This window comes from Diabrotica undecimpunctata, chromosome 2 (assembly GCF_040954645.1).
Source record: "Diabrotica undecimpunctata isolate CICGRU chromosome 2, icDiaUnde3, whole genome shotgun sequence".
Lineage (NCBI taxonomy): Eukaryota > Metazoa > Arthropoda > Insecta > Coleoptera > Chrysomelidae > Diabrotica > Diabrotica undecimpunctata.
In genome coordinates, this window is record NC_092804.1 from 109,135,870 (window position 1) to 109,162,400 (window position 26,531).

General features: G+C 29.1%; 1 protein-coding gene across 1 annotated transcript in view; it reads left to right on the top strand.

Annotated features, from left to right (window-relative positions):
* LOC140434769 (uncharacterized) overlaps nucleotides 1-26,531 on the top strand; it is a 57,009-nt gene that overhangs the window by 2,450 nt on the left and 28,028 nt on the right. The window contains exon 2 of the mRNA XM_072523271.1: nucleotides 260-292. Coding sequence (XP_072379372.1) covers nucleotides 260-292 — 33 coding nt within the window. The remainder of the gene's footprint in view (nucleotides 1-259; nucleotides 293-26,531) is intronic.

A 26,531-nucleotide genomic window follows, 5' to 3' on the forward strand; every position in this document is an offset into this window, starting at 1 on the left:
GTTTTTTGAAATATGTTTAGCAGCATAAATTTATTAACCAAACTAATTTTATTTGGTGAGTTAATATAATTTTTTTTCCTAGTTTCACTTTGTAAGATATTTTGTATTTTTTAGCAGCTCTTGAAAATGGTTGTAAACACAATTGAAAGCTCGAGATAAAACATAGTTACCTAATAGCCCCTTTTATTGACTCCAACCCATCCAAATATTTTATTATAAATAAATATATACAGAATATACATTGTTTCTTTTGTTTTAGGCGTAAGTTCAGCAGAGAACGAGAAACGGCCTGGTAAGATATTTTGTTATTTTTGGTAGACAGTTAATTATGTAACTGCTAAGAATTTTTAAAGTATATTTAGCAGAAAAGGGTATTCATGAAATTGAGACTCGCGTCTGGATTTTCAAAAATAAATTACATATATAAAATAGACAGCAGCGAATTACGATCTGGAAAACATAAATTTCCTGTTCATATTTAATGCCCTATTTGTATTTTTACAGTTTGAAGGAAGTACTACTAAACAGGTATATGATTGCTAAAATTTCAAATTCTTTAAAGCTGCTAATTGTACCTATTATTTTACACAGTACACTCTCATAAAACAGTTAATTTATATTTCAGACTAATTGGTTCAAACATTTTAATTCAATATGACTTAGGGCATTGCTCTAGTCACTCGAGCTATTCACCTACCAATTTTGTCGGACTGAACCGATTTACTCAAAATTTTATTCGAAAGATGTAAGTTGATAGAAACGTGCTTAAACAGCAAAAGTTATAGAACGCCGATTGAGCATCCGCCTCAGGGGTATCCGCTCACAATAATCAAAGGAATAAATAGATGATAAATTTCTAAAGAACATTTGTATTATAATTGAATTTTTTCAAAAAGTCAATACTGTTTGAGTTATTTATAGTTCAAAACAGCAAATTTTCATTGAAAAAAGTCACGATTTTTAGTTCATGAGTAACAAAAATATAGGCCTTTAATTGAAAAAATATGCAAAACAAAAATAAAACTTATAAAAAAGAATAAGATTCATTTTTTACAAGATATTTTAGATTCAATACAAAGTGAGATATGGTTGGTGAAAGGATACATTCTTTTGCCAATATTTGGATCAATGTGTTTACCGTTAAATTTTAAGAAAAATGTTGATATTTCGGGACAATAATATAAAAGTTTTCATAGTCCATGAGTGAACCTTTCAAGTGAGCACTACAAAAATTATTAGTATGTAAACTGAGTAAATTACAACTCTTAAAAAATGGACACTTTAAATATTTTAAATAAAAGGGGGCCGTATAATTAACCTACTATCCAGCAGATTTAAAATAAATCGTTTTCCTTTTAACATTGCACTTTATTTTAGTGTTCTTTATTGGATCCAGTAGTTTGACTGGTTTAAAATGCATTATTTTTAAAAAAAATATGTTAACCCATCAACCGCCAAGCAAAAAAATACTGCAATAATATGTCATATTTTTTTATTAACTAGGGTAAAATAAACTTAAACATTCGTAAACAAATTGTTTTACACTTTGATACTGACAGACGTCACAACAAAAAAATTGTTCGTTTTCGAACCTTTGGTGGAACTGAGATATAAAAATTAAAAAATATACAATTATATTTTTTGTGAAAAGTTTCAAAATATTTAGAGTGTAAATGGACCTGACATTTTTACCAAACAAAAACAGTATGATTAGAACACTGCCTGCATCTTATTCTTGCATTTTCTGCATGCTTTATAACTGAATGACCTATCTTATCTTTTCGGATTTCATCTGGTAAGCTATTTTTCGACGGTCTGCCCATGTTTATTGTCAACTGTACAGTTGACTTTTCGTCTTCTTCATTGTTAATATGTTCTGATTCTTCTTGCTTATCTTCCGATTTCATTAAACAAACAACAATATATGATCGAAAATCGATTTGAAAATGGAGCTTTTGTTTGCCAATCTGAAAAGTTTCCAGGCATTTACAATGGAACTATCAATTACGTTTTTAAAAAGTTCCACCAACATTTCTTTCCTCGTACAACAATCCTGTAATTCGCAATGCCGTTGTCATGTAAGTCAACGCCGCCCATATATATATATATATATATATATATATATATATATATATATATATATATATATATATATATATATATATATATATATATATATATATATATATATAAATACGTTCAAATTATCGGGTATAGTGGTCTATAATAAAAATCTTTCTTTTTTCTAAATTACTCAATATTTCGCTATTTATTTAAAAGCTTCCTCAGGAGTAAACTAAAAACAATTTGAACATTACAAAAAATGGCGTACAAATAAATTTTAAAACACTTACAGAATTTAAAAGATTTCGCAAATAAAAACTGACATTGAAGTATTTGAAATATTGAATGTTAAGATTAAATTGTCTTAAGCACGTTCGTTACAGCTATACGATGAAAAATTAAAATTATTTCAAATGTAAAAATAAAAATAACAATAAAAGAAAAGTTAGAAGAATAATATTTATTTGATGAATTATTAAGGTTAGATGTTATTTAAGATGAATGTTGGCTATTTTTAATATTTATAAATTTTGTTCAATATGTTACAATATATGTTACTTAACTGTCCAGTGTCCGTTTTATAATTTAAAGTGTTTTTATTTTTATTAATGTAATACATTTCAAGAAATAATCTACTTTTGTAGTTATCAGTCTGTGCCAAAATGTGAGTTTTGTTATAGTCTAGCATATGACCAGTGTTTTCATAGTGTTCAACCACTGCGCAAGTATTTTTTCTCAAGCGGCAATCACTTTTATGTTGTGTGATGCGTTGTTTTAGCCATTGTGATGTTTAACCAATATAGCTATTTTGACATCCTAAACACGGTATTTCATAAACGACATTACTTTTATATAAGGTTGGTACTGGGTCTTTGATTTTTGAAAATAGTTGTTTGCTGTTCATAGTATTATATTTAGCTATACTAATATTAGAAACATTTTTGAATATGGATATGACAGAATGAGTTAGACCATTAATAAAGGGAAGTTTTGTATATTTGATTGATTTGTTATTAGAATCATGGACGGGACCGTCATAGAAATTAGTGCTGTAAATCAGTTTTTTTTAAATTTGTTTAGGATATCCGTTGTTACGAAAAATTTTGTATATTATGTTCAGATTTTTTTGTAAAAAGTTGTCATCAACAATGGACATTATCCTGTTTTTCATACCTAGTACGGTATTATATTTTTGACGGGTGGTATGGTTTGAATAGTAATTTATATATCTGCCTGATGCTGTCGGTTTTTGGTACCAATCCAATGTCAAAATATTGTCATTTGTTCTTATTACTCTTGTGTCTAAAAATGGTATACTAAAATCTGTCTCAGTTTCAATTGTAAACTGAAGATGTTTATTAAATGAATTAAAAATGTTTAGTGTGGTATTGATGTGATAAGATGGAACTGCACATATGATGTCATCGACATATTTATATATAAACGGTAATTCAAAAGGTAATTGCGTAATCACATTATCTAAGAGATGATCAGTTACAATAGTTGCAAGGATTGGACTAATCGGGGAACCCATCGGTGTTCCAAAAATTTGAGAATAAAATTTACCATTGAAACTAAAGTAAGTGTTGTTAAAAATGAACCTAAGAATTTGTAGAAAATTGTCTTTTGATAATGTCGTGTAGTCTTTTATAAGGTTCCAATTTGATTCTATAATGTCCGTGACCATATTTAGTGGAATGTTTGTAAATAGCTACACCACATCTTATTAAGTTACACTTACCTCTAGTTATACTACTCTTATTAAGCTACACCAAATTAAAACGTAATCATTTGGTAACTGCATTCCCCTAACAGCATTGACAAAGGTAAATGTGTCCTTAGAATTATAATTATTGTGATATTCAAAGGCATCAGTTAATGTATCAGCAAGGAATTTAGAAATGTTGTAGGTAGTAGATTATTAGTAGATTATTAGTACGTATTTATAAATTATTTTTTGGTCGAAATAATCACTTCTAATATTTTATGATGGGTTTTTATCAAGAGATTAGCGAAATATATGGAACAATAATTACAATTTTAATGAAGCAATGGGCGAAGATAAACATAATGATGGCAAAATTGAACAACAGAAGAATTTTTTATTACGTTGTAGAACATCTAATGTTATGCCTAAGCACGTTCGGAACAGTACATGTAATCTACGCAGCTTATTATACGTAGGTAATGACAAAGTTTTAAATATTAAAGTAGATAAATTCATTAATGAGATCCATAAAAAAACATTAAATTTAGAAATAAAAATAACTTGCAATAATGTTTCAAATGCGAAGAATGATATTAATAAGATTAAGTGTGAGTTGCAGCAGTTTGTTTCTACTAACATATTAATTGAATATGAACTAAGGTTAAATAAGAGCTTTTCAAATGTTTTTAACAAAGTGAAACTTAATAACATAAAAAAATTTGAACAGCTAACCAATAACTTATTTTCCAACCAATTATTTTTAAACAATGACAAATGGTTCAAAAACTTGTCCAGCGTTGACTTTCCAAAAGAAGTGTCTGATTTTCTCTCTCTTGGTCCAAAATTTAGTGTTGAGTGTACACCCCCAGATTTTAAGTTAGATATTTTTTTAGCTGATGTAGAAAATATCATCGATGAGATAACAGTTGAATCTAAAGATATTCTTAGGGCACAAGTAACAAATGTAGTAACTAATTACTTACAGAATTCAAAATCTAAACCCCCCACAACAATGAATAAAATGTTTAAGTATGTAAAACAATATTTAAAGTTACATTCAGACATATACATTTTACAATCTGACAAAGGTGGATGTACGGTAGCTATGAACAAACAGGAGTATATCGACAAAACCTTAACGTTGTTAAACGACAAATCGACTTATAAGGGTTTGGACAAAGATCCTACGTCAGTGATACAAAAAAACTATAATGACCTAATAAAAACCTTCAAAAACCAAGATCAACTTACTGAACAAGTTGCAAAAAAGTTGATAATTTATGACTCATGTTTCCCTAAACTTTATTGTTTGCCTAAAATTCATAAATTTGACATTCCTCTCAGGCCTATTGTAAGTTCTGTAAAATCTACTACCTACAACATTTCTAAATTCCTTGCTGATACATTAACTGATGCCTTTGAATATCACAATAATTATAATTCTAAGGACACATTTACCTTTGTCAATGCTGTTAGGGGAATGCAGTTACCAAATGATTACGTTTTAATTTCGTTAGATGTGGTGTAGCTATTTACAAACATTCCACTAAATATGGTCACGGACATTATAGAATCAAATTGGAATCTTATAAAAGACTACACGACATTATCAAAAGACAATTTTCTACAAATTCTTAGGTTCATTTTTAACAACACTTACTTTAGTTTCAATGGTAAATTTTATTCTCAAATTTTTGGAACACCGATGGGTTCCCCGATTAGTCCCATCCTTGCAACTATTGTAACTGATCATCTCTTAGATAATGTGATTACGCAATTACCTTTTGAATTACCGTTTATATATAAATATGTCGATGACATCATATGTGCAGTTCCATCTTATCACATCAATACCACACTAAACATTTTTAATTCATTTAATAAACTTCAGTTTACAATTGAAACTGAGACAGATTTTAGTATACCATTTTTAGACACAAGAGTAATAAGAACAAATGACAATATTTTGACATTGGATTGGTACCAAAAACCGACAGCATCAGGCAGATATATAAATTACTATTCAAACCATACCACCCGTCAAACATATAATACTGTACTAGGTATGAAAAACAGGATAATGTCCATTGTTGATGACAACTTTTTACAAAAAAATCTGAACATAATATACAAAATTTTTCGTAACAACGGATATCCTAAACAAATTTTAAAAAAACTGATTTACAGCACTAATTTCTATGACAATCCCGTCCATGATTCTAATAACAAATCAATCAAATATAAAAAACTTCCCTTTATTAATGGTCTAACTCATTCTGTCATATCCATATTCAAAATGTTCCTAATATTAGTATAGCTAAATATAATACCATGAACAGCAAACAACTATTTTCAAAAATCAAAGACCCAGTACCAACCTTATATAAAAGTAATGTCGTTTATGAAATACCGTGTTTAGGATGTCAAAATAGCTATATTGGTCAAACATCACAATGGCTAAAACAACGCATCACACAACATAAAAGTGATTGCCGCTTGAGAAAAAATACTTGCGCAGTGGTTGAACACTATGAAAACACTGGTCATATGCTAGACTATAACAAAGCTCACATTTTGGCTCAGACTGATAACTACAAAAGTAGATTATTTCTTGAAATGTATTACATTAATAAAAATAAAAACACTTTAAATTATAAAACGGACACTGGACAGTTAAGTAACAATATATTGTAACATATTGAACAAAATTTATAAATATTAAAAATAGCCAACATTCATCTTAATAACAACTAACCTTAATAATTCATCAAATAAATATTATTCTTCTAACTTTTCTTTTATTGGTATTTTTATTTTTACATTTGAAATAATTTTAATTTTTCATCGTATAGCTGTAACGAACGTGCTTAAGACAATTTAATCTTGACATTCAATATTTCAAATACTTCAATGTCAGTTTTTATTTGCGAAATCTTTTAAATTCTGTAAGTGTTTTAAAATTTATTTGTACGCCATTTTTTGTAATGTTCAAATTGTTTTTAGTTTACTCCTGAGGAAGCTTTTAAATAAATAGCGAAATATTGAGTAATTTAGAAAAAAGAAAGATTTTTATTATAGACCACTATACCCGATAATTTGAACGTATTTATAAATTATTTTTTGGTCGAAATAATCACTTCTAATATATATATATATATATATATATATATATATATATATATATATATATATATATTGTATTCTTGGATAAAATTCGGCATGGGGATATTTACTTTTTTGCGCTGCTTGAGATCGTACCTCTTTGCAAAGCCTATGGGATGGACCGGAGAGTTATTAGAGATTACTGCTATGACTGAGTTATCATTACATCTAACTACAGACACCTCAGCTTCTTTGACAAAAACGAAGTCGAACTACTCTCTATCTTTTTTAGAAATAATTTTTGTGTCCAGTGGACACTTTTCAATCCTGTTTTCTTTCACTGTGCCCGTTGCATAAATTCCCTTTCCTTTTAATATTGTGAACAGCCTATAAGACGAAAAACAGTTGTCAAAAATATCCTGTGGTTAGAAGGAGTTTCTACAACACTTAGTAATTTTAATACTACATCAGCACCCAAGCCTAAATCTGATTTTGTTGTGCTAGCACCACCGTAGGCGATAAACTGGAATAGGTATCCATCAGATCAACAGAGGCACCATTACTTATACCCAAAAGGCACAGATTTTCCCCTTAGAAACATTTTTGCATGGTGCCTTCCAAAATATGGTACCATTTATTCGTCTATAGATAAATTATATGTGAAAATACCAAATTGCTAGAATTTTTGATTCATTACGTCGAAAAAGGGGCAAAGTTTTGCAAATTTACCATTTTTATCCAACACCGTATTATCACTTACGTGAATATACTTTTTGATACGCCGAAATTGATTTCTACTCACACAGTTCCTAATAAATGTCACATTCTTATCCTGGTCCTTTCTTCAGTACATATTCATTTGTGGCAAGGTGTGATATCCTGTAAGAATGAGTGTTTCCAAAAACTTTTTCAGCGATGCATTTGTCAAATGAAAATCGTGACAGTTATTATCGTGGGCACATTTTATAGTAAAATTAATGATAAGGTTGTAAACCTCATCATCGAAGAAGAGCTGGAAACATTCGTAAGGGGTTTTCCAGCGACACGGTTCTCAAGTTCTATCCCTTTTTCAATTTCATGTGACTGTGCTGCTGATGAAAATGTCGGATGAGTTATTATAGACCATTTTGGAGTTATCACACTAAATACTTTACGTTTTTTATTTGATTTGCTAGTTCTTGGTTTAACTAACAAATGACTCTCTAGTAGGAATCTCTACAAAGCCGGCAACTTCGGATTTACTTGTAGAAGGTTCCCGAAGAACGGTATCTTTAGCAGAAATCTTAAATGTACCAGCAATCTCTCGAATCTCATTGTCATCAACAACGTCACGTAATAGTTGATATCAAACTAAAAATAGTAAATAGTTTACCTGTTTGTTACAACATCATTATCTATCATTTCTTCATCTGTTAATTCGTCACAGTCCGGAGGTATTATAGCTATTTCTGCGATCCCATCATCATTATCCCTGAGATTCTCCAATTCGGCTTCTAATTCCAACAAAGTTAGAGCACTTTTAGGGTTATTTTTCCAATTCGAAATATTGTCTACGACACTAAACAACCTCACAACCCTAGATTATAACAAAACTGAATACCAGAATAGCCGTCTTTCTAATACAAAATATAATAATAACTGCGTGTGAGTCACTTTGAAATTCCTGACCAAACAAGTTTCTAAGTCGACTTCCGCCAATGGTTCGTTATCGAACAATTATTTTCAAACACAAAATTTGATGACTCAAAAAATCTTTTTATTTATTTTTATATCAATTGATGTACAAATAGGTTAAAAATATCAAGTTTCAATTTATTTGACCACAAAAGTGTTTTGCAATAAAATTACTAGATTAAAAATAAAGTTGTGTGGAAATACTGAAAATGTCGGATATTTAGAAACTATTTTTGTAAAGAAAAAATGAGTTTGGAAACTAAAGAAAATTAAATTTAGTTACACTTATACCTTCTGGTTGATAAAAAAAATAAAAATATTTCAAAAAATTAACGTGTTGCCAATAAAAAATTCTACAAAAAAAATGGTGCGTTTTCGTTAAATGGGCTAAATTGTATCTAATTTTTTTTTAATTTTTAAAAATTGTTATTTTTTTTAAATATCTTAAAATAACTATAATATATAAGTAAAAAATGATATATTATAAAAATGTAGTTGTTTTATCAATAATTATTCTCGTTTTTATAAACTTTTGTATCGTAAAAAACAATGGAGAAATGTATATATTGGTGTGAACCCCCTGTTTTGAGTGTTTTAAACCTTAGTTTTTTTAAAATTGAAGAGTAGTTTGGCTCTTTAATGAAACTAGGCTGATATACTTGAAATACATCAAAGCTTGAAAATTAACGGACTTATTGAAGAAAACCAATGATATTTTTAAGAGATAATTTGGGAGCGTGAAAAATATACGTATGTTGGAGTATATTTAAAGTACGCATAATATGTAGTTTTGTAGATAAATATTTCGGCAACAACGACATTTTCGTTTCTAAAAATGATAAGTTTTTAAGGGTAAAAAATCTGTATTAAAGTACAAATTACACAGGTTTACAAAAAAAATATTTTTTAAAATTGTTTGGAATTTCATAACTGATTTTTATGTATTTTTCAGTGCTGATTTCAAAAATGCAATCCATTTTTTTCTATCACTTAAGGTTTTCTCACAAGAAAGGAATTACTTTTTGGTATAATAACAAAATTTTAGCAATTTTTCAAATTTTTTCTTAAGTTAAAGGATTTTATTTCATGTATAATACATGTTATAAACTACATATCTAGTACACTTACATTTCTCTTTAAGCTCATAAGTCCTTATAGCAACGCTTTTGCTTTCCGTCGAAGCTTCTTTTATTGCTTTTCCGGCTGTGTACTCGTTGAGCGTCATCTCGTTTTAGCATCCAGCAGTAGTCCGCTATCATGTTGACGTTCCATCTTCCTTGATACCTTCTTTCCATTTCCTTGATATCTTGGTGGAATCTTTCACACTGCTCTTCACTTACATCACCAAGGTTGGCAGGGAAGTAGTCTAGATGTGAATGGAGGAAATGAACTTTAATGCTCTTGTTACATCCCAGCTTCTTAAAGTTGTCGAGCATGTCTGCGACGATTGTCTTGTAGTTAGGATCTTTTTTGTTTCCTAGGAAACCGGTAACAACTAGTTTAAAAGATGTCCATGCTGCTTTTTCGTTTGTTTCCATTTTGTCCATAAAATTGGGATCCCTCATCAGTTTTCTAATGTCTGGCCCGACAAAGACTCCTTCCTTTAGTTTTGCCTCGGATAAACCAGGAAACTGTCCACAAAGATACTTGAAACACTCCCTTTCTTTTGGCAACGCCTTTACAAATTGTTCCATTAACCCCAACTTAATGTGGAGTGGTGGTTTTTGGGATCCATAAGGCTTTTCCTCTCAACATTTTTAACTCCCACCTGTAAGGTTTTTCTCAAGGGCCAAACTTTTTTAATATAGTGTTGCTTTCTGTCTCTACTGTCCCATTCACAGAGAAAGCAAGGGAACTTTGTATAACCACTTTGTTGACCAAGCAGCATTGAGATCACTTTCAAATCACCACATAGTGTCCATTTATGGTCTGAATAGCAGAGTTTGTTTAAAACCAGTTCGAGGTTTTCATAACATTCTTTCAAGTGAACAGAATGTCCAACTGGCATAGAAGCATACTTATTGCCATTGTGTAGAAGCACTGCTTTAAGGCTTCTTTTTGAAGAATCTATAAAAAGTCTCCACTCATCAGGAGCATATTCTATTTTGAAACGTGCCATAAGTCCAGGAACATCACTGCAAAACACCAAGTCACCTTCTTGAGAGAAAAAAGATACAAACTTCTTTTCCCTGGAACGATACCAAGAAAAGGACGTACCCGGAGCCAACATATTTTTATCTTTTAATCTAGACCTTAAAAGTTCTGCCGAGTCTTTAGGAAGACCTATGTCTCTAACTAAATCATTCAGTTCAGATTGTGAGAATGGAACGGGATCGATTGTGCCAGGATCGTAGCCATCACTGTCTTCTTCACTTTCACCTAGCTGAGCCAATGGCTCGTGGTCATCTAAAATACCATCCAAAGAAACTGGAGGAGAGGGTATTGGTACTTCAGGTCCATGAGGAACAGGGCGAATGGCTGATTCGATGTTAGAGTAAGAAATATCCTTTTTGTTTTTCAAATCGAAACCTTGAACATTGCAAGAAAAAAATAGCAGTCATGACTATGGTTTTTGGGCTCCCTCCAAACCATTGGTATTCCAAAACGAAATGACTGCTTTTTACCTTAAAACCATTGTCTCAGTTCTTCAACACACACTGAACAAACTTTGTGTGGGGCCCAAGATTTGTCTTGATCACCCAACTTTATACCAAAATAGGCAAAATATACCTTTTCAACAAAATCGGAAATGTTTCTTTGTTGCTTTTTAACTGTATAGTTTCCACAAATGTAACAGAAGCAATCTGGTGAGTTGATACATCCTTTGGTAGCCATTTTTCATAAAACAACTTCACACCACAAGAAAACAATATGTTTAGGCTGATGCCTTGAATTTATGTTCTTTGTAGTTCGATTAAAAATCACTGAAAGTTATTTGATTCACACTTTATTGCCAACTATCCGTGTGTCACGAGATATCATTTAATACTACTCTCACAATCACTACTACAAATCACTAGTAACCAAAGTACGTGAACAGCACAGAGTGAAGAGATACTGTGAACTGAAGAACAGGTAGCAGAAGCTCACTGCTTGGTGATGGAGAGGGGGGTGGGCACTGTGGCAGACAGGCACTGACATAAAAGATGCTCAGTGAGTCAGTAAGTGGATAGCGAGGGAGGGGAGGCAATGGACAAGTACAGACATGAAAATAATGCTGGTTTCTCCTAATCAACTCTTTATTTTACATACAACTTGTATAGTAAAAAAACAGCTAAGTAACTGAAAATACCTTAAAGTATTTTTTATACTTATTAAAAGTACTATGGGCTTAATAAACAGTTCATAAAGATCCAAAAAACAAAAATTCAAACTCACTATAGTACGGAACTATGTATAAAAATATCGAAAAAAAGCTAAAAATAGACAAGCAGTTTGTGGAATAACTGTACGTGATGGAATGTTTTCACTATTTTTCCCAAAATTAGCGTTGAAAATACTATAAAAATCACTTATTCAATTTTAAACAATTTTTATGTCGCAGACCTGTGTTATCATTGAATATGTTTATTTTACTTAATTTAATCAGATATTAATGTATAAAACGCCTTAATACGTATTTTCCTATTTTTTTCACTTACGGGTAGTTTTAACCCCTTAAAAACAAAAAGCGTCCTTCGTTCATATATAACTTTTGCAAAGTATGGTATTCCAGTCGTCAAAGACGAAAATGCTGCTGAACCTCTAAATTCATACGAACAAGCAAACTATTGCTGAGAATGTCAATTCTGGAACCCCAAAAAAGGTGCAAAAAAGTTTACCACTTTAACCCCCCGGTTTCCTTCTAAAACGTCACTCTAGTAGGCCGGGAAAAACCGATTTTCCAAAAATCTGTACGCCTATTAAAAAATGTTTAAATTAAAAAATATAGCTGAAATAAAATGAAAATGTTTAAAAGCACTATAAGCACGTATAATGAGCCGTCCGTCTCTCAAAAACAAAGCTTAAAGCGACCGGTCATTTTGAATGTTACGCACGAAAAATCAATTTAAAAGAAAATTGTATAAAGTCGACAATAAAATTTGATATATTTTAATCAAAGTGTACTACCGACAAAAAAAAATTTCCATTGTTAGATTCTAGTCTTTAACCCTAGAACACTAACCATTCGTAAAATTTACGAAAGCTTATTGTTTGTTTAAGAATTGGCAACATTGCACAAATTCTAGAAGCATGGTTATTGGAGTAGCTTCGGTAATCAGTCTGCTGAGTACATTCACGGCGTAGTTACATTTCTTTGTGCAGTCGTTATCCGCAAAATCTCAGTTGGTTCGTATTTTTTACGAAAGGTTAGTATTAAAGTTTTTTTATCTTGGTATTATTATTTTTATTTTCTCATTCACAGACAATTTAATTAAAAAATGGCTAGAAAATTTGACGATTAAAGACCCTTCGAATTGGAAGCCAAAAAAATATTGATGGGTGAATTTGATGATGAAATCCTACAATCAAATAACGATACTTCTACTAATTTAGAGAGTGAAGATAGAGTGCAAAATTGTTTCAGTCCGTCTGAATCGGAGTACGAGCCAGTATTTTCTGGTGACGAAAGCAGCGATTTTGAGCATAGCAGTCCTAAAACAACAAAAAAGGAACTGTAATAAACACTATACTTCTGTTTCTATGCCTAGTACTTCATGTAGAGTTCAATATAAGATTTCTTCGGTGGAAACCGACATTCAACAAGAATATTCATTTCAGCAAATTATAACTCAGCCTTATCAAAACAAAAAAGGTAACGAAAAAGTGAATTTTCAACAAGTGGAAGAGCAAGAAACCGAAGACATTGTAGACGAATCTGAACCACATACTTTCAATTTGACTACAAGTCTCAAAGGCAAAAATTTTCATCGCTGGTGTACTGTATCTAATCTTTGGAAACCTACTACAAAAAGGAATATTTTGCATATTATTCAAGGAGCATCTGATCAGGCAAGAGGTACTTATACACCATTAGATGCATTTCAGTGTTTGCAGAATTATTCTATGTACGAAAAAAATTCTGTTGTAAAAGCTGCTAAACATACTAATTCTCTCGTAACAAGAGATGAATTAAATGCTCTTGTTGGACTCCTTATATTTTCTGGAGTACAAAAAGGATATCATCTTCATAGTAGAGAGATGTTTGATTCCAAAATGTCTGGCTCCGTTTATAGAGCAACAATGAGCTGCGAAAAATTTGATTTTATTCTACATAATCTTAGGTTCGATAATAAAATCACAAAAACTGAACGAAAAAATTTAGATAGGTTTGCCCCCATCTGGGAAATATGGTATGAATTTATTTTTAATTGTAAAGAGTCCTATCGCCCAGGTAGCTATGTAACCATTGACGAGCAGTTATAAGCTTTTAGGGGCCGGTGTTCTTTCAGGATGTACATCAAGAATAAGACAGCCAAGTACGGAATTAAAATTGTGACGAATTACGACGTGGGTACCAAGTACACGATAAACGCGGAGCCGTATCTCGGCAAACATACGCAAACAAATGGGGAACCTCTAGGAGAATACTATGTTAAAAAGTTCACTAAAACTATTTACGGAAGTTACCGAAACGTCACAATGGACAATTGGTTCACTTCAGTTAACCTTGCAGATACTCTTTTGAAGCCTCCTTACAACCTTAGAATGACTGGTACTTTGCGGCAAAATTAACGAGAGATACCCCCTGAAATGATTATTCATAAAAATAGAGAAATCGGAAATTCAAGATTTTGCTTTGACCGAGAAAAGACGTTATTGTCGTATAAATCCAAAAAGAACAAAACTGCTCTAGTGTTATCAACAAAAACGTTCTAGTTTGCGATGCCTACTTTGCAACGCTCGGTGAAGCTTCTCATTAGCAAGATAATTCAAATTCCTTTGGAAGTTACTAACGTCAATCAACCTTCTAACAAAGGTACTACATGCTACTTCTGTCCCTTCAAAAAAAGAATAATGACGTCTCTTTATTTCAATCACTGCAAACGAGCATTTTGCGCAGAACACCGTGCTCGTTGTTGCGTTACCTGTGACGTACATAAATAAATTTTGAATTTTTTTTTCATATTTTAGGCATAAAAATGTTCCTTTGTTTATTTAAAAAATTTATTAAACTGTCATCTTAACTTTTTGTTTTACTTTTTTGGAATTGAAGAAAATTCGTAAATATTACGAATGGTTAGTGTCTACGGGAGTGTAAATTAAGGGTAGTGTTTCAGGGTTAAAACTTGCTGCAGCTACATATACTACCCAATATTGCCTACGTGGAGGCCTTTTCTGGGACGTTTAATTGTTTGTACTTTAATGCCTGATATTTTTTGCCAAAACTTAAAATCGAAATTCAATGTTATAAGTTTTGAAGATTAGGCCATTGCAATGGAACTTTCACTTCGGCCGGTCAATTAAAGTCATAAATTTTATTGATTTCATAAAAATGGCCAAAATCGCTTCACGGTTATTTATTTAAAGCCTTTATAAAAACCAACTTCATTGTCGGCAAAAGACAAAAATTGCATACGAATGCTGTACTCCTCATCTTTAAAACATACTTTGATTTTTGTAGACAGAACAATCTGATCAAAGATATAGAATTTTTACCGTCGAGTTAATACAAATTTTATTTATTTCGGGCGCGTAACTGGCAGTTAAATTAAATTCATTCTACAAATAATTCTACATTATTTTGTTTACAATTATTTCATCTATCTTTTGTAACAGATTCTTGCTAAATCGAGTTCCCCCCTCCCGTGATAATAGTGACTTTCAGTGGGAAGCCGAGGGGGGGGGGGTAGAAGTTATAAACTTTTTTGTATCTTTTACCAAAATTGACATTCTCATCAAAATTCAGCCTGTTCGTATGATTTGTAGAGGTCAAATCTCGGATGACTGGACATAAGCTGAAATCCAAATTTTCAGCTAAATCCACGCAGTCTAACAGAAGTGGGAGGTAAGTTCCTATTTTCCGCCCGAGTTAGTGGGCGGACATGTTGATATCGGTTCGTTGTATCCTTATTATTAGTTGAATCCGTCAATCACACATTTTATTTATTTTATTTTGTATTGATTTATTGACCTGCCTCTATTTATCTTATGTACATAATGTAACTGTTATGCATTTTTGTACATTTAGTTTTACTTTATTTTGTGTTCATTTTCATATTCTGTTTCTTAATAGCATAAAAGGTACATGAGCTTTTATAATACTTTTTCTATGATATTCTGGTCTTGCCACATTTCTTAATTTGTTATCATTAACATTTTTGGTACGACTTTAGGATTACCTTTTTCTAAACAGTTTAATACAGATTTCTTTTAATATGCATAGATCTGCGTTGCTCTCTAATTACAATGATCTCATATTTGCCAAGTCACACTTTTTTTTAACTAAACGGTTATTTTTGACTTTTATAACAAACTGCATGTAAAACATATCTAGCTACTTACTATTAAATAACTATGCATATATATATATATATATATATATATATATATATATATATATATATATATATATATATATATATATATATATATATAGGTATATATATATATCTATATATATATATATATATATATATATATATATATATATATATATATATATATATATATATATATTGTAAAGACTACGACCGTCAATTTATATTTCTAAAGTATTCAACTAGTGAATTCAGAGGTTTAATCGGTCATTCAGGTTGGCAAATAAAAAAAGAAGTCAACTACTTCATAAGTTTATCGAAGACGTTTCGGTTTATATTTCTAAAGCTTCATCAGTTCTCTAAAATATAACAAATGACATAGAGTTTATAAGAAATACAGATGTTTATAGTTCATAACTTACAACTCAATATGTAGTATATTATCGATGTTATCATATATCTACTGTACACTTTACTCATTATTTAAAACTAACTTAACCAAAAAAGAAAAAACAAAAAAAAACACACAAACTTTGCAGAAAATAATGTTCATATTCGTAAATATGAATATTTAAAAAATTTTAAACGAACATTTGGCTTCATTTAGATGGTTCTCCACTGAAAAAAGGTCTTCAGTGGAGAACCATCTAAATGAAGCCAAATGTTCGGTTAAATTTTTTTAAATATTCATATCTACGAATATGAACATTATTTTCTGCAAAGTTTGTGTGTTTTTTGTTTTTTTTTTGTTTTTTCTTTTTTGGTTAAGTTAGTTTTAAATAATGAGTAAAGTGTACAGTAGATATATGATAACATCGATAATATACTACATATTGAGTTGTAAGTTATGAACTATAAACATCTGTATTTCTTATAAACTCTATGTCATTTTTTATATTTTAGAGAACTGATGAAGCTTTAGAAATATAAAGCGAAACGTCTTCGATAAACTTATGAAGTAGTTGACTTCTTTTTTTATTTGCCAACCTGAATGACCGATTAAACCTCTGAATTCACTAGTTGAATACTTTAGAAATATATAGGTATATATATATATATATATATATATATATATATATATATATATATATATATATATATATATATATATATATATATATATTGATACGATTGGGGTTTATAGAAAATAATTTATAAGTTATATACTACATAATATTAGATATAAAAAAGTATTTGATTATTTTAAATAAGTTATATACTAGAGAATTTAATAAAAATTATTTATGTGAGGGCATTTTTAAGAAATTAGCATATAATAATTGTAAAAAGTTGTAGTTTAATGTTGTAAATATATTTAAGTGAGCCATGTGCATAGGCAACCAACTATACATGTGAATGATAGACAGATATACTTACTCTCCAAGTGACATTTTAGGAAATAATTGGGAATATAAAGTGGGGTTATAATAATATATTGTTTGAAATGTGTATTTTATTAAATTAGAGTGTTAGTTACTAATTTAAATATTTATTCTGATCTGAAAAGCCTAAATGTAAACAAAATTATCAATTAAAAATGAACAAATTCTCCAGAATGCAGATTTTGACCTGTGTTTATGTTGGAACATTCTGGAATAATGATTATGTCGGTGGATGGAACAGATATTTTTTTCGAGAACATCCATATAGAAGAAATAGAACTAAATAGAACATGATTTCTTACCAGATGATTCTAGAGCATCCAAAAAGATATAAATACCCGTGATTTGGATTCAAGATGGCCAGTTTTATGAAAGTTAGTAGATACATTTAGTTAGTGAAGTAAATTGTTCAGAATTTTCAAGAAGTCAGTCAGAAAAGTTTAGTAAGAAATATGAAAGTTAGTTGGAGTCAGTGAATCAGTTACAAATAGTCCAATTGTTTAATATAGTGAGTTAAATGAAGATTAAAAATTATGCATATATTTTAATGCACATTTATAAATACACAAATAATTATTGAAGATTAAAAAAAGTATATTGGAAGAAATTAAAATTATATTATGATTGGAGATTAGTATAAATCAACATATAATAATTGGATATTGGAATATTGAAAAGAAGAATAAATATAAATGCTGTTTTGCTGGTTTGCTTGGTGGTTTATAAATGCTGGTGAAGAAAAATATATCTTAAATTGGTAGAAGCTGATAATTGGAAAAAGTAATTTCACAAAAACAAGGATAACCGAAGTACGAAGACATTCAGTGGTGATTAGAATCTATATAGTGGAAAACATTTCATTTAGGCATTCAGTGAAAAAAAGGTACAAAATTTTGTTAATATAATTTAGTTAGTGTCATAACAGTTTCAATTTTGAAGATAGTTTGTTTAAATTTTACATTGTCTATAGAATTTAATTAGTTTTATAAGAATATCAATTAAAAGATAGTGTATTTTAAATTTACATTGGCTAGGTTAGATATATATATATATGTGTTTCAAAATAGTTATAATAAAGATAATTTAAAAAAGTACTTACAAACTAATTCTTTGAGAACCGCGATAAAAACCCTATATTATTAAAATACTCATTGCTCATCATTCAAACAAACAATACATCATAACAATTTGACGCCCAACGCGGTGGCTCTCTATTTAAAAGAATTAGTTTGGGAAGATAAGTGCTCTCATATAATTAAATTAATTATCAGTAGAAAAAAAAAGTATAGATTTTAATTTTAATTATATTTGAACAAGTAAAGTCTCAAAATGTCTCAAGGAAAGAAAGGTACAAGAAGCAAAAAGAATGAAGAAGATGTGGAAGTAGAAACACAACCTATACAAGAGGAGAGTTTAGTTCAAGTTCCACAAGATACTGCAGAAATGAATCCAGAAAGAGAGGAAAATGTCAATATGGCAGCTTTGATGTCATTAATGATGCAGATGAACAAGACAATGGAAGAGAATTCAAAAGAAATCAAAGAAGACATGAAAAAAATGGAACAGAAAATGGAAGGGAATTCAAAAGAAATCAAAGAAGACATAAAAAAATTGGAAGAGAATTCAAAAGAAGTCAAAGAAGACATGAAAAAAATGGAACAGAAATTGAAAGAGAATTATAGAAAATAAGAAAAGAAAATAGAAGATAATAATAATAAAATTGTAAAACAAATGGATAAAAAACTTGAAGCTGCAGAGAAAAAAGTAGCAAATGAAATAAAAAGTATACGGAATGACTACAAGAAAAGGATAGACTATGAGAGGACAGAAGTAAAGAGGATTATTCAAGATAATAAGATAGATATAGAACAGAAAATAGAGTTGCAGAAATGTAACTTAGAAGTAAAAATTAATGAAGACAGGAGAAACACAGAAGAAAAATTAGACGATATACAACAAAATATCCAAATAAATTGTAATCAAATAAGAAATGTGGAACAGAGAATAGATGATATTTCACAAATGAGAGACATAGGGAGACCTTACTTAAATTTAACAAATGAGACTGGGATTAAATTCTCTGGTAATATAAAAAATTTGCATCCTAGAGTATACATAAATAGTTTAAAACATAAATTAAGATTTGTGAATAATATTAATGATATTAAAGATTATATTAGAATGACATTAAATGACAATGCAGCAACTTGGTTTGCTAGGATTGAGAATGATTTAGATCATTTTCAAACATTTGAAAATAAATTTTTAAATTATTATTGGGGTGAACTAGAGCAAGCCAAGTTTAGAGAAATTCTATATTTTGGAAAGTATAATCAAAATTTAAAATCAAATATGGTAGATTATGCATTGAAACTGATAACAGTTGCAAAATATTTAGAACCACCACTTAGAGAGGATCAAACAGTCTTAAATGTATCTAGACATTTTGATGCTGATGTGGTGCAAACAGTAACTGTACAAAATATTCAAACAATAGATAGTTTTATTAATTTTATTCAAAGAATACAAAGAGGCAATATGACAAGTAATAATAACAACAGAAAAAACAATAATAACTTTCAATATAATAGAAATGATAATCAACAATATAGACAATCATATAACAATAATACTAGATATGGTGATAGTTTACAAAATTTTAATAATAATAAAAGTAATCAAAATAGACAGAATTTTAATAACAATACTAGTTATAATAGACAACATTTTAATAACAGTACTAATAATAATAGACAAGATTTTAACAATAGAAGAAATACAGAGCGACCTAACTGTAACAGACAGGTAAATTGTGTTCGAAGGAATAGAAGCTGCGAAGACAGGGAACGAAGTAGTACAAGGCAAGAAAATGTGAGTAGAAGTCATAGTAGGGAAAGACATAGGACATCCGATCCAAGTGGTCAGATACAATCTGACAATTCTAATAATCAAAATTTTGTGCAGTAAACTTTCTGAATTACAAGTTAGGCCATTGCTATTATGAAAAACCTTCTGAATTTATTTCTTTAGATGAAGAGAAAATTATTGAATCTATTAATTTAATTTATATAAATGCTTTGGCCAAAAATAAAATGATTAAAATTATGATAGATACTGGTTCAGAAAGTACTTTAGTCTCGGAGAATTTTATTTTTAATACATTAAAACTATCAGATATAATAAAGATTCCAAAAATTAAAATTGTTGGTGCAAATAATAAGAAGTTGGGTGAAATTGATAAACTAGCCAATTTTAAAATTAATATTCTTAATAAAGAAATTAATATGCAAGGATTTATTGTCAAGGATTTATGTGTTGATATATTAATGGGAAATGATGAATTGGAAAAGAAGAAAGTAAAGATAGATTTTGAAGAAAAAATGGTAACTTTGGAAGGGCAAATAATTAAATTTATGCAGAAAGATGAGGTGGAAGAAGGAATAAGAGTTGATAGGATATTATTAAAAGAAAATAATGATGTTTATGAAGAAGAAATGTATTTTGATGATAGGGAAATGTCCCAAAAGAATGTAAAGAATAATTATTGTAGTGAATATTTAAGGAATGGAAATTTTAAGCAGATGGATGCCTACGAGGCGGAGTGCGTAAAATTGGAAGCAAGGAATAATGAGTACATAATGAAGAATAATTTTATTTGTAAAGAAGAAGATATAATAAAAGATTTAAATTGCCCTGAAGAATATAAATCAATAGTCATTTCCATATTGCAGCAACACAAGGGACTTGTCAATAAAGAAAATAGAATTGCACAAAATTATATCCATATTATAAAAGTTAAAGAAGAAAAAGATTTTAAAACAAAATCATACCCAATACCATATAAATACAGAGAAGAAGTAAACAAAACAATTAATAATATGTTAGAAGATGGAATCATTGAGAAGGCAGACACACGTTTTATAAATCCTATAGTAGTAGTGCGTAAAAGATCAGGTGAAATCAGGTTATGTTTGGATGCAAGGAATATTAACAAGATTACTGAAAAGCAATTTGAAGCACCAATGAGTATAGATGGAATACTAGGAAGAATTACAGGAATGTCATTTTTCACTAATATCGATTTACAGCATAGTTTTTGGTTAATACCTCTAGAAAGAAAAAGTAGACAGTATACAGGATTTCAGATAGATGGAGTAGTATATCAATTCAAAGTAGTACCATTTAGACTTCAATCATCTTGCAGTGCTCTATGTAGATGTCTTCATGATATTTTGGATCAATATGAACATTTTGTAATTCACTACATTGATGATATATTAATTTTTTCTAAAACGGCTGAAGATCATGAGAAACACCTAAAAATTATAATAAACAAATTAGACAAAGTTGGACTAAAAATAAATCAAGAAAAATGTACATTTTTTCAAAAAGAAGTAATATATCTAGGTTATAAACTTAACACTAAGGGAATCGAAATGGATCCAGAACGGACCCAAGTCATTCAGGAATATAAAACACCACACAATTTAAGAACTTTAAGAGGATTCATTGAAATAATTAATTATTATAAAAGGATGATACCAGATCTAAGTATAAAAGAAATTCCATTACTTGAACTACTGAAAAAAGGTGTAAAATGGAGATGGGATCAGAGAAGAGAACTAGCATTCCAAGAGATTAAAAACATTTTTCTGTCAAATTTAAAAATATACTATCCAGACTACACAAAGCCATTCATATTAAGAACAGATGCATCCATAGAGAGATTATCAGGGGTATTATTACAAATACATGATGGGGTCGAATACCCAATACAATTCATTTCAAGAATTACAAAGCCACATGAAAAGGGTTACTCAGTTTCAGAATTAGAACTAGCAAGTATAATACACTGTGTCACAAAATTAAGATTTTATTTGTTGGGTAATGAATTTACAATAGAAACAGATCACCAAGCTTTAACGTCTATATTAAATAACAAATATGGAAACAGTAGAATACATCGGTGGAGTCTAATATTGAGTGAATACTCCTTTGAAATCAAATACATTTCTGGAAAATCCAATATAGTGGCAGATGCTTTATCAAGGTTAGAAAATACATCACAAAAAGGGCAGCGAACAATAAAAATTGGATTATATCAATTAGTAGAAAGTACAGGATTATATTCTAAAGAAGAAATTATAAGAGATCAGATCAATTTGAGTGAAAAACAAAAAGTCCTTAGGAAAGATGGGGTATATTATAAAATAATAAATGGCATAGAAGTATATGTAATAACTAGAACTTTAGCAAAGAAAATATTGAAAAATTTACATAACAATTATATGCATATTGGTTCAAGAAAGCTATGGATGCTATTTAGGGACAATTATTTTGCAAAGAATGACATAAGTATAGCAAAAGAAATTACTACTCAATGCCCAATATGTCAACTAAACAAAGAAAAGAATTTAAAAAACCAGAACACATATAAATCTAATGTTGTATATGAAAAACTAAATACAGTTTCCATGGATTTTATTTTAAATTTAGTTCTCAGTCCAACAGGAAAAAAGCATATACTAGTGATAGTTGATTTATATACAAAATTTATTAAACTATATCCTTGCTCCAGAACAAATGTTAAAACATTAAAATTATATATTAATTAAATTTTTCGAAGAAATAGGACCATTTAGAAATTGCATAATAGATAATGCTACATATTTTAACAACCAAAAATTTCGGACATTTTGTGAGAAAAAGGGAATCAACATTCATTTTACAAGTATCAGACATCCTCAGGCAAATCCTGCAGAAAGATATATTAAAGAAGTTATAAAATATTTAAGGATACTGTGCCAAAATCAACATGAAACTTGGCAGCAACATATACCACAAGTAGAATATTTTTTAAATAATACACATAATTTGAATACAGAGGAAGTACCAGAATATTTAATGTTTGGCCATGTAGGAAACAGAAAGTGGATTAGTGAATATAATCAGGATATGTTAGAACAAGTAATGCAGAAAGTGAATAACCGAATTAGGAGGAAAGCTGAAAAATATATCAGAAGACAAAATCGAAATATAAAAAAACCAATCACATTTCAAAAAGGAGACCTAGTGTTAATTCGTTCACTTAGAAAAAGTAATGTTAAAGAAAACCGTTGTAAGAAATTACAACCAATGTTTGAAGGTCCATACAGAATTGAAAATCAGAATGGACTAAATAGTTATGTGTTAATAGATGCAGAGAACAGACTAAGAGGCATGTTTCATATCAACGACATTTATCAATATCATGAAGAGAATGAATAATGTTTTCTATACCTTTAACACAAATATAAAAACACTAATAACTTACTGATAGATCCATTTCATAGATAGATGGTAGATTTTTTTGTTGTGAATCAATTTGACATCATACTTGTTGAATTTTGTACATATGGAAAATATTTTGTACCCTAAAAATCATAATTTGGGGTTAGATACAAAATTGAATTTATAAATGTCTTTCTAATATACCTAATAAAGTGTAAAACTTACCAATTCATATGGATGAAAGCCTGTTGAATGGAAATAATTCCTAGATTTTGTCTATAAATAAACAGAACACAATATAGATTATATTTTTAATTGAGGTTATATTTTATTCTCTGATATAGCATCCATTGATCCATTTGACATGACAGTTTGACCATAGAATAGCCGAACTGTGCTCCGTTGTTCTCTGTTTTGACATAGACAGCGAACAGGGATGTATTTGATAGAATAATTAAAATAGGAAATTAAATTATTTCATTTATTATAATTACTAAGGTATGAGAAAATTAATATTTAAAAAAATAATAAGTAAATTATTTATTTTAAATATTATTTTGGGGTATTGATACGATTGGGGTTTATAGAAAATAATTTATAAGTTATATACTACATAATATTAGATATAAAAAAGTATTTGATTATTTTAAATAAGTTATATACTAGAGAATTTAATAAAAATTATTTATGTGGGGGCATTTTTAAGAAATTAGCATATAATAATTGTAAAAAGTTGTAGTTTAATGTTGTAAATTTATTTAAGTGAGCCATGTGCATAGGCAACCAACTATACATGTGAATGATAGACAGATATACTTACTCTCCAAGTGACATTTTAGGAAATAATTGGGAATATAAAGTGGGGTTATAATAATATATTGTTTGAAATGTGTATTTTATTAAATTAGAGTGTTAGTTACTAATTTAAATATTTATTCTGATCTGAAAAGCCTAAATGTAAACAAAATTATAAATAAAAAATGAACAAATTCTCCAGAATGCAGAATTTGACCTGTGTTTATGTTGGAACATTCTGGAATAATGATTATGTCGGTGGATGGAACAGATATTTTTTTCGAGAACATCCATATAGAAGAAATAGAACTAAATAGAACATGATTTCTTACCAGATGATTCTAGAGCATCCAAAAAGATATAAATACCCGTGATTTGGATTCAAGATGGCCAGTTTTATGAAAGTTAGTAGATACATTTAGTTAGTGAAGTAAATTGTTTAGAATTTTCAAGAAGTCAGTCAGAAAAGTTTAGTAAGAAATATGAAAGTTAGTTGGAGTCAGTGAATCAGTTACAAATAGTCCAATTGTTTAATATAGTGAGTTAAATGAAGATTAAAAATTATGCATATATTTTAATGCACATTTATAATTATACACAAATAATTGTTGAAGATTAAAAAAAGTATATTGGAAGAAATTAAAATTATATTATGATTGGAGATTAGTATAAATCAACATATAATAATTGGATATTGGAATATTGAAAAGAAGAATAAATATAAATGCTGTTTTGCTGGTTTGCTTGGTGGTTTATAAATGCTGGTGAAGAAAAATATATCTTAAATTGGTAGAAGCTAATAATTGGAAAAAGTAATTTCACAAAAACAAGGATAACCGAAGTACGAAGACATTCAGTGGTGATTAGAATCTATATAGTGGAAAACATTTCATTTAGGCATTCAGTGAAAGAAAGGTACAAAATTTTGTTAATATAATTTAGTTAGTGTCATAACAGTTTCAATTTTGAAGATAGTTTGTTTAAATTTTACATTGTCTATAGAATTTAATTAGTTTTATAAGAATATCAATTAAAAGATAGTGTATTTTAAATTTACATTGGCTAGGTTAGATATATATATGTGTTTCAAAATAGTTATAATAAAGATAATTTAAAAAAGTACTTACAAACTAATTCTTTGAGAACCGCGATAAAAACCCTATATTATTAAAATACTCATTGCTCATCATTCAAACAAACAATACATCATAACAATATATATATATATATATATATATATATATATATATATATATATATATATATATATATATATATATATATATGAAACTGCATATTAGACGTATCTAACTGTTTACATTCAGTATGTTGCTGTAAATAATAGATCAATTTATACTTTTTTGGCTTATTAATTATTAGAGGAATAAATTTAACGTATACTTAACGAGTAATCTCCAATAGGATACAAATATTGAATACCATAAGTGCATACTATATTAATGTTTACTATATAAAGAGATACAACAATATGCATTTAAGGAACCTAATAGGTTTGTTTCTGAAATCATCTATTTATATTAATATTTTTATGGATTGTACATCTATAAATTTATATTACTTTATAGATAATAAAATTATCGCCTTGTTGCTATATATCTCGACTAACTAATAAGTTTAATGAGTCACGGATTTCAGATGTTTCTTAGAATCGTCCATAACATAACATATAATCAAAAGCTAAATCATCTAATGAACAGTGTGGTTTCTGTGGTAGATTGAAAATTAGGGAGACAATATTCGCAATTCATATATTGATACAAAGATATAAGTATGTAAACGAAGACGTTTATATAATAAAATGCTACAGAAAATAATAAACAACAGCCTTCGAACAATTTAGAAATTATTTTAGCCTACGATTCAGTATGAAACTATTCTATTCAAAAACAAGTCAATAAAGCCAACAAGTAAAATTAATCAAAAATTTAATCCTTCCAAAAACGAAAATAAGACTGGGGCAGCAATCAATTCATCAGATTACACAGAAGCTTCCAATTTACTTTTATATACAACAAGGTTCTCTGTTAAACTGTTTGCCATTCTAAAAGCACTAGT